Source organism: Mytilus edulis, chromosome 10 (assembly GCF_963676685.1).
Source record: "Mytilus edulis chromosome 10, xbMytEdul2.2, whole genome shotgun sequence".
Classification (NCBI taxonomy): Eukaryota; Metazoa; Mollusca; class Bivalvia; order Mytilida; family Mytilidae; genus Mytilus; species Mytilus edulis.
This window is the reverse complement of record NC_092353.1, coordinates 2,373,835-2,384,918: the sequence shown is the minus strand read 5'-3', so window position 1 is coordinate 2,384,918 and position 11,084 is coordinate 2,373,835. Positions and strand designations below refer to the sequence as shown.

The 11,084-nt window shown below is 32.4% G+C and overlaps 1 protein-coding gene across 1 annotated transcript; it reads left to right on the top strand.

Moving 5' to 3' along the window:
- The first annotated feature begins 6,662 nt into the window (after positions 1-6,662).
- On the top strand, positions 6,663-9,079 carry LOC139493133 (achaete-scute complex protein T4-like). The gene is made up of 2 exons (XM_071281296.1): positions 6,663-7,724; positions 8,400-9,079. Exon 1 carries the CDS (start codon positions 6,747-6,749, stop codon positions 7,713-7,715), a length of 969 nt encoding a protein of 322 aa, XP_071137397.1. The 5' UTR covers positions 6,663-6,746; the 3' UTR covers positions 7,716-7,724; positions 8,400-9,079.
- Positions 9,080-11,084: the final 2,005 nt, after the last annotated feature.

Sequence of the window (11,084 nt, the reverse complement as noted above, 5' to 3'; positions counted from 1 at the left end):
TGCCTATAATAATTTACTAACATTTGGTATGGGTTTTTCTCATTGTTGAAGGTTGTACGATTGCCTATAATAATTTACTAACATTTGGTATTGGTTTTTCTAATTGTTGAAGGTTGCACGATTGCCTATAATAATTTACTAACATTTGGTATGGGTTTTTCTCATTGTTGAAGGTTGTACGATTGCCTATAATAATTTACTAACATTTGGTATGGGTTTTTCTAATTGTTGAAGGTTGTACGATTGCCTATAATAATTTACTAACATTTATTTCATTTTAACTTTGTTGGATTATTGTCTGATTGGCAATCCGGCATACCAAATCTCCCGATTTTTAAGTTCAAATACATTTAAAATCTTGTAAAAAGTTCAAAGACAATTTAACCGTTCCTCGAACACAGGTGAAACAGTAAACTCGATGATCATAATAATAATAATAAAAAAAATACCAAAAAAATACCAATCCCGAATTTTGTTATGGAGTAAAAAAAAAAAAAAATTGAAAATTATTCATGTCAACAGCTTGTTTGCCGATTGTGATCGAATGATGGTTAATTTGAACAAACGTCTACAATGGAGCGATGCTAATCAGGTGAACAACTGTCATCACCGAAAGTCGACAACGTTACCACAAAATGCTTAATGATTATAATTATAAGAATTTACTGAGTGACCACATCATATATCACCCCTACCTGACCAGGTAATTATTAACTCCAAGGTAGACAGTCTATAAGGGTGTGAAGTTCGTGTGGTTATGTACCCGCTATGAGCGCGTGCCACAAAAACCTGACAGTACCCGATAACATCTCAATCACAATCAAACATTATTATCACTTTCTTACCTCACAAAAAGGAGAGTTCATCATTTTGTTAAGCACCATTGAAATATTTAATTAATCTCAGTTTGAAGCGTTAACGTACTTTTTTGTCTATGTAATCGATTGAAGTTGTCAACTGAGGCAAGTACATTTGTAGAATGAAATTTTAATGGCGTGGAAAGAAAATTATTTTCCATTTATTCCATAGACAAATGAATAGGAATTCTTTAATATTTTATTTAAGGCTAATCTGGTTTTTTTAAACAACATTCGAACTTTGTCAATCTACATGGTGTCAATCCTCATTTTCTGTCATGCCATTATAATTTTGACACACATAATTATATTAAGTCCACAAGAAAGGTTGTGTATATTTGTCAATAGTAGAGGCAAACATAAAGTCACATCGAACTTTTATATCTCTCTATATAGGTTAACGAAACGGTTATAGTTTTTGCCGTTATAAAATGTTTTAGTAAATTGATTCTTGTATGTTTATTTTGATCGTGTAACCTTCACCTACATGTACTTTCTCATTCCTATTTGATGTGACTGTCATACAAGTGCGAGGTTTAGCTAGCTATAAAACCAGGTTCAATCCACCATTTTCTACATAAGAAAATGCCTGTGCCAAGTCAGGAATATGACAGTTGTTATCCAATCTTTTGATGCGCTTGAGCTTTTAATTTTCCATTTGATTAGGGAGTTTCAATTTTGAATTTTTCTCGGAGTTCAGTACTTTTGTGATTTTACTTTTCCCATCACCCTTAAGTTTTAATAAAATTGAGAAAGGAAATGGTGAATATGTCAAAGCGACAACCACCCGACCATAGAGCAAACAACAGCCGAAGGCAACCAATGGGTCTTCAATGTAGCGAGAATTCCCGCACCCGTAGGTGTCCTTCAGCTGGCCCCTAAAATATGCATAATAGTACAGTGATAATGGACGTCATACTAAACTCCGAATTATACACAAGAAACTAAAAATTAAAATCATACAAGACTAACAAAGGCCAGAGGCTCCTGACTTGGGACAGGCGCAAAATTGCGGCGGGGTTAAACATGTTTATGAGATCTCAACCCTCCCCCTATACCTCTAGCCAATGTAGAAAAGTAAAAGAATAACAATACGCACATTAAAATTCAGTTCAAGAGAAGTCCGAGTCTGATGTCAAAAGATGTAACAAAAGAAAATAAATAAAATGACAATAATACATAAATAACAACAGACTACTAGCAGTTAACTGACATGCCAGCTCCAGACCTCAATTAAACTGATTGAAAGATTATGTCTTCATCATATGAATATCAGGTACAATCCCTCCCGTTAGGGGTTTAGTATCATACTATCATAAAATATATGAGAAGAACATAACCCGTGTCATGCCAACAACTGTTTTTTTTAGAAATAAATGTGTTTAGTTCCGATGCAAAGACCCTATCAGTGAATCAATGTTAAAGCCAAAATATGCAATCTTTAATGACCTGACAACAGTATCGTAACTATATCCCCTTTTAATAAGTCTATTTAAAGGTTTTGTTAGTTTCTGAGGAGAATACTGACATTTTTGTGCTTTATAATGAATATTTCCATAAAATTTAGAATGTACTTTTGACCTCTTAACCTCAAGTGTCATCCACCTTGACACCCTTTATACTTTGACTTATCATGGGTATTAATATTCTAGTTGTAGAAATTGCTTTTTTAAACATATTTGTTACAAGATTTAAAAAAAAATACAATTAATTCTTAGATCACACCTGGAGTTAGACGAGTGGTTGTAACATTGACTAACGACCGCTACTCGACGAGAAATTTAATTTAACCATTTTTTACGATACCCATAAGAGTGTATTCACTCGTAGATTCTTCTGATCACGACGGAACAAAAGTCTCCAAATTGAAAGCTTGCTTGTAGTTTTACGAAATTATTTATAGTAAAACATTAATTTAGGACACCTGACTTTAGATGAGCGAATCCTTTCGTTACACCTCGGCTATTTTCAATCAACCCCACAAGTACATTATGTGTTTTGTAACCTATTTCTTTTTAAGCCTTCTCCACAAATACTTTTTGTGATGCAAAATTTTCGTAATAAATTGAAAAAGAGATGAAATTACAAATGTCCCAGGGACATGGAATACGTTTTGTACACTATTATAGATTGAGTCTTGTTATATACGGAAACCTATACCATCAAGGTCGATTAACAAATTATAGGCATTGCCGAACAGCCAACTATTTATATCCTTATCAAAATATTGACTTTGTTTGTTCTTTGATTTTACAGATATATACGCTATAAATATTTGGAGATATTTCAAAACAAATAGGCATGGAGCAAATTTATGCTGTCAGAAACAAAAAATAAATTGTTAAACGCAATTTAAGGTATATATATGACTTATATTTAAACCTAAACCAAATAAGTAAATTGGTACAGTAAATATTAAACGTTAACTTATAGTCTTCGAAACAATTTGTTTTTTATTTGACAGTAAACAGTTAAATTCTCAATGAATGTTAAGCATGTTACAATGGACATGTATCTTATAATTAGTTCAAACATTTTAAATATTTTTCCCCATATACTTATTGACTTAAGAGCTTCATATATACTTGTAGACAGCATACATTGATAGAAAAATGATATAAGAACGCAACCAAACACACGAATAACCGACGCGGGAAAGACCTCTAATAATTTGCCTTCACATGAAGTCATACAGTCGAAGGTAAAGCTATATATAATGCACCCAAAAGCAACACTAAAAACAATAACAAACCGGCATGAACAACAAAACTAAATGGAATATAAAAAAACACGGCTAACAGATTTTAAGTTCTTTTAAGAATTAGTTTACACATAAAAATCTAAATTTGGCAAGGTCTTTGTAGTTTGCACATAGCAGTTGTATTCTTAATTGTTTCGTTTTTGATATACTAACAACGATGATATATGTATTACAAACTGGTTTTAAATTCTAATGAACGCGAGCCTAAAATGCTCCGCCCTACATTAAAGGAACACCTGGCGCGTGCCGTGTTTTTTATCACGTGTATTTTATCATACTGTCAAACAATTAAACAAGGTAGACTCACCGACTGACAAATATTTTAATTTCTTTTTTTTAATGTTTTACTTTTTACCTTCCTTGCAAGCAGTCCATAGTTTGATCTCCCGTAACCACAAACTTGACAGTGATTTATGCTGATATGAATATTCATTGAAAACAACACAACTGTAATGACTTATCACAAAGAAGGACCGTTATAAATGTATGCACATCTTTTTTAATTACAAAAATATGCAGTTTCATTTAATGAAGAATCTATTCACATCAATAAAAAGCAAATAGTTAAACGAAATGTTGGCGCATATAACTTTGAATTGGCATGTCCTATTTATCAGGATGTTTGAAGTGTAACCTTATAAACATAACTTATGTTCCGGCAACCATGGTATATAGTCCTTGCATGGTAGATTTCGAGTCCTGTCTAAATGTTGAACTTTTGTGCATTTGATAAATATAAAAATCCACCAGCACAAATGTGTCATGTCCAATAAAAAAAGGCGTCGTAAAAATTTATATTCATAGGAATTTTATCTTTGCTACATAATTTGGGGGGGGGGACGAGGGGGGGCGTGTAATTTTCCCTTGAAATGTCTTATTCGTGAGTTTTAGGGTGTACGGACATAGTTTGGTACATTCAAGTGTCTTGATTACTTCATGCCTACAGTGGCAAATGTAGCATGCATGTTCAGGACGAGACAAATTAACAATAAATACAATAACTAGGGGTTCTAGTGTAATTCAGATATTTTATCATTATATAAAAACGCATTAATGATACTGGGCTTATCAGTAAGTCCGCCTTACAGAAGAACCCCCAGTAGAATTCGAATCAGTCGGTTGGAGTGTCAAATCAAAAATGAAGTTGAAGAGCATTGAAACCAAAGATCAACCCAAAAAATATTCCAATTACGACGTAAGCCATCTTTGACTCCGGAAAGAAAGCACGAGTGCTGGGAAGAATTAAATAACCGCTAAGGTGAAACCATCGTCTATACAACGTTAAATGTCTTACAAACTACACGGTGATACTTGGGGCTACAGCCATAAACTTTTAAAATTTTATTACAATTGTACTCAGACTCAGAAATCAACCAATCACAATCCTGTACTCGCTTTTCCGAGTTCTGAGTACAGTTTTATGACCGTCTATATGACTAAAATATCATACTCTTTTTAAGGTGAAATATGGCCGATGTAACTTAAAAATACATGTGCAAAAAACATATTCTTTACAGTAGAGAGCTTCTAGATAGCTTGTGTATAATATGTAAGATATTGTAAAAAAAAATACCATGGGTACAGAATAATTTTCACATTTAAATCTTCGTATCTTGATGATAAAGACCATTTAAAGCATACTTTTCATAGTTTAATGCACCCTTTAAGTTGTACTTAATCGGGCTTATATATTAAAAAACGTGAAATTTCTGTTGGTCAGTCAAGCAAGAAGGGTCAGTTAACGGTTTGGTTCGTTTTATGTAGAAATTGTTTCCCCGCTGATAAAAATTACATCTTAATTACTTTGATATTAATATCAAAATATCAAAAATCGGGATTCCAATTTGTTTTCAATCGTACTGGCCTTTTTAATATTTAAACCCACCTGCGTGGACTTATATTTGTCCTTACGTGAACGTGTCCACCTTATCATTTATACCTTTTTCAAAAGAGACGATTAGATATTCAACAATGCCGTTAATGGGTGATAGGGCAAACAAAAATATAGATTTTAGCATTTATAACGAACTAAATATTAGATAAATGTAAAACAGAAAAATGGTTTTAAAGTTTTTCAGTAAATGAAAAGACAAAAAAACTTAAAACGTCTTTGTTTTAAATGACTTGGTTTTTTATATATTGTTCAATAGAAAATTTAACTGTTTACCATATGGAGCTTTATAACTTTAACAACATTAAAACATGCTGTATATGTGTCTATGGCGAGAATATTATCTTGCATTATATTTATCAACGAAAATCATATTGTATTGAATTGTAAAAACTGTTAATTTAACTGAACAAACAAATCCAATAATTTTGTAAACACTCTTTTTGTTACTCAAATGGAAGTATCATTGAAAAATGAGTGTATCATATTTTTTTTTGGACAAAAGTGATAGACTAAAAAAATTGAGAAAACCCGACAAAAATCTTCAAAGATTATAGTAATCATTTAGAATACTCAGAAATCAAATTAAGAACTTTACATTGATCAAAGTATCAGAAGTCACAATTAATTTAAAATACATTTTATGATATGAACTAAGATGGCGCCATTTTTTGGGTGTATGTAAATTGAAATTAAATGAAGTGAGACGAATAATAAACTAAGTTCACTGGTTGAGAACATCATATGTTCAATGTACCGGTATGTTCAGTAAAGTTTCTTGAATATTAATAATTGCATCTTACAAAACAAATATTCATATTGAAGTAACAGGTTGTTAATTTAGGAGTATCACAATTTTAATATGACCATCTGCGATTCTTTATCGTTTTTTATTGGTAAAATTTACCGATGCGTACTGTTAGCAACCTCTAATGGCGTTGTCATCTCTTTTGATGCATTTAATTTTCTTTAAGGCAAGATTATATCAGGGCACGCGACGTTCGTACGATTGAAAGTTGATTGACATTTAAGGGACATTTAAATGTTTATACAATTTTTACAGAAGCAAGCCGCGGGTGTGACTTTGTACGCATGGGCGGGGCTTATCACGCCAGCGATATTTAAATCTCCCAATCTATGAATTTCCGAAGTTTTTAAGAGCAGACGATATTGTCATCAGGTCGCGAGGCAATTTCGACATTCAACCACGCGACTAGCACACGAAACTTTTTCAAACATGGCATCGACCATAAGCTTGGTTCCAATCCAAGCTTTAACTTCAATAAATAATAACGGAGTTCAAATGACAGGACCGTTTATTTTGGTCAGAACAACAACAACAGTAGCTCAACAAGTACAAGCCCAAAGACGGCTGAAGAAACAGGAACCACTTTCACCAAAAGAACCAGAAATGCTGCGATGCAAACGTAGAACAGACGGAAAAGGACTACACCATTTGCTTCCGAAACCACAACCAGCAACTGTGGCTAGACGTAACGAAAGGGAAAGAAACAGAGTGAAAATGGTTAACTCAGGATTCGAGACTTTGAGGGATCATGTCCCGGACGGAAAAAAGAACAAGAAACTGAGTAAAGTTGACACACTAAAGTCAGCTGTTGAATACATCAAACAATTACGACAATTATTAATGTACACTGATGGTGAAAGTATGGATTCCGAAAATGAAAATGATTCAAGGAGCAAATTACAACAAAACGTAGACAGTGAAATACACCAGAGTTTACAGTTCTCACATAATCAAAATAACAACGACAACAGGACAGTATGTCAGAGTGAACAATGTCTCAGTGACAAGGAAAATTATCAAAGTGGAAATCTCTATCATAACACTAATAACGTGATGGCTTATCAGAACATTGATGAAGAAATTGATGAGATACAGGATTCCCGAGTGATATACCAACCTTTACAAACATTTAATTATAATCCGGACAATACCATTTCATTTGACAACACGAAAAATGGTTACACCGGGGATAAAACAATGTCGTTTGATACCGGATCCACAACTTCTGGTTACAGTTCGGACAATTATCAGTACCAGTATAGCCCGACAATGCAGCATTCACCAGCGACCAGTTACATCTCTATGCAACATAGTCCGTCCGCTTCAGAAAATCTATCAGAGTCATTCAGCTCGGAGGAGGACGAATTACCTGATCTCAGGTCATTTTTTCCCTTATAAATTTTACAGGTAAGCATATATTTTTACATGTTTTTCCTACCTGGATTTTTATTATTAAATCTAAAATCCATTATGTTGTTTTGTTACAAGTATGTTAGGGTCTTGTACATAAAGTTAATTCAATATGATGGTGACTCATTTCATTTATCAAAAGGTAGAAATGTACATGGATTTATTATTAAAAAAAGATGAAAAGCAAAGGAAACAGAAATCATTATTATTTAATAAATGTGAAAAGCTATGACGAAGGAAATTATTAAATTTTTTGTATATAAATTTAACGTTGCATACATCCGATGTCGGTATTTGATCAAAAGAGACTTGTGTACAGCGTTAGACCTTTTAAACACCTGAATGTCAATTGTTATTAAATGTAGCTAAAATGTCAAAAAGTCAATTTAATTCATAAAAATATTAAAGCCACGTTTTCATTTGAAAGCGAAATAAAATTCTTTAATTTTGACAATGAAAACAGTTTTCATACCTTTAAAGGGTTGTCTTTAATAATAAAAGTGTTTAATATAAAAACTTTTGTATAAAAGTTCTGAGAGTGACGATGTTTTAATAGTGTAAGATTTGTCTCATTATATTTATTTAAAGTGTAATAAAAACACTAAATAAATGAAAGTATTTTAAACTTATTAATAATACTTTAGTTAAATGATTTTTATTTTATAATTGCAGAATATTATTTGTTGAGAATGATGACACCAGCTGAAGGACTTCCAGGCATTAATTATTGGTTAAAGTGGTGGCATCATCGGTAATGGACATTAATCTGAGTTTTCCGAATGGAATTTGATCCGAACTGTTCCAAAAGGACTTTCCGTATTTGTTATTGATCTCGAGGCAGCTATGACACTTTCAATGGCCAACCAAATGTGTTCATATTTTATTGATTGTTTGACATTAATCTCACTGTTGTAAGTGAAATGGCTGTATTTTTTTTTTAAATTCAAAGTTACAAATGTGCGCTGTTTTTTTGGCATAATTGTATTTGTTATTTACCAATACTATGTGTTCACATTATAGTATACACGTGTTATTAATGTTATGTTTACTATATATATTCTGCATGTGTTCAATAATCGACATAAATTAATTGTGGCATTGACTATGTGTTCAAGAAGACATACCTGTTTTAAACAGATTGTTTTTTATTATTATAAAAGTGCTTCCTTGTTATATGTTTTACAAGTTTTACAAATATTTGAAATTTTAAGTTAAATTTTTAAAATACACATTCCCGTGTTTTGAAATATCTATGCAATTATTTTTGAGTGTATATATTAAGTATTATGTAAATTTTTATACTATTTACAATTTTGTAAAACATGTTTAATAAAACTAAAGTATTTATATAACTCATCTTTGTTTTATATATGCATTTTCGATATCCCTTAGATGGTGTGAAGACATTTTCATTTACATTTCTGACGAGACGTACGTGTCCAAAACCAGGAACCATATCATTGTTTGTCTTTTGATTTATCTTTCTCTGTTTAATTTTTCACAATGTTTAGATCAAGATTGAGAGCTTGTCGTTGGTTATTGTTATAAAATACTGTATCCAACTCTTGATTTTTATGTCGTTCGGTTGCTGTTTCATTGATATATAATTCATAAACTACGAGAACATCGTGTTTTCCTTTTAAAAAAAGTTGAATGAATTATTTTGCGGTCAAATAACATTTTTTTGTCATGGGATACTAGCATCGTTTGGTGAAAGAAGTGAAAGTTGGTGTCTAATTCTAAAAAAATATCGTGCTAAATCTATGACCTTCGTTTTAGTAAGGTTCAACTTAGCTTTTTTTATGGTTTGCAATGTTTGTATAGTGTAAGCATAAAATATAATATCTTGGATATTAATATGTAAATGAACGGAAGCTTGCATTGTTTTCTTTCCCATCTGATACTGGTCTGATAATGGCTACCCTAGAGTAGAATAAGGCAACATCTGAGGGTAACATAAATTGATAGGAGATTACAGGGGATATAATTAAAAACCACAAGTGATCTGTACTATAGAACTTTATATAGTGGTAGTTTGTATAAGAAAGGACGTCACAACATAAGTCTCGGCAAACAGAAATGACACTTGCAATAAAAACCGCAGAGGTGTTATGTGTTCTGTGACGCATGACAATGTCAGATTACTCTACTGCATATTGGTAGATCTAAATTTACAATATTGTTTTGTCTCTGATAAAATATATAAATCAAAATACTAACTTTAAAAAAAAAAAACATGAAATATTTGTTTTCTATTCGGAGATGACGCAAGAAAACTTTATTTCTCAAATGCTCCAGTTGAAAGGATATGATCATATAAGATGTCAATGCCTCTTGCGAGATTCCATGTTGTATATACAATGTTGTTTAGTGATGTATCAATATAAAGAGACGTAATGTGTAATCCGACAACAAATCATCTAGACAATAAGATTAACAGACATCTATAGAAATATAAGCTTGAGTTTTCAACAATAGACAAGTGTCTACACAAGTAGACGGACAGTATTTTAATCTATGCATGGTCCTATTCCTACAAAAAATATGTGAATACATTTTACCGAGACTTATACAAGTAAGAAGGTTTGGTATGATTGCCAATTTTCCGCCAAATAAGACCAACTGACGTATAAAATATGGAACGTGCTCAACTCCACGTTACAGACGCATCGATATAATAAGATAAGATGGTGACAAACGATAGACGAGACTTGGTTGTGGCAAACACATTTAAATAGATACAAATGGTAGAGAACAAAATTATGGAACAAATAATAGATAGCCGGACACATTTGACAACATGTAAGACAAGGTACATAGTCACACGTTTGAGACAAAGACAAGCCCAGGTACATAGTCACACGCTTGAGACAAAGACAAGCCCAGGTACATAGTCACATGCTTGAGACAAAGACAAGCCCAGGTACATAATCACACGCTTGAGACCAGACTAATACGGGACATGCAAATATAGTCACATATATACGACATACAGGACAAGCAAAACTTGACATGCAGTAGAGAAGACTGGGACAAATATTATGGATCGTCACACAAATTACTACGGAAAAACTGTGATACACACATAGTCCCACTTAGAAGGCATAACTCGAACGAACAAATAGTCGCATACGACAAGAAGACAAGACTGAGACAAGCAAAAATACCACACAAATAGTAGACATAATAAGACACATATATTCAAAAATCACACAAAATACTCAAGACAAGAATATAACAAGTAAACAGCCACTCTTGCTAACCAGGACTGACACAAACAAATAAACATAAAAAGCAGACAAGAAACTATTGTGTTAAACCTTTAGTCAAATATAGCACTAGTATATAAGACAAGAC

Coding starts and splice junctions, on each gene's coding strand:
- LOC139493133 (XM_071281296.1), top strand. CDS start 6,747: ATGGCATCGACCATAAGCTTGGTTCCAATCCAAGCTTTAACTTCAATA.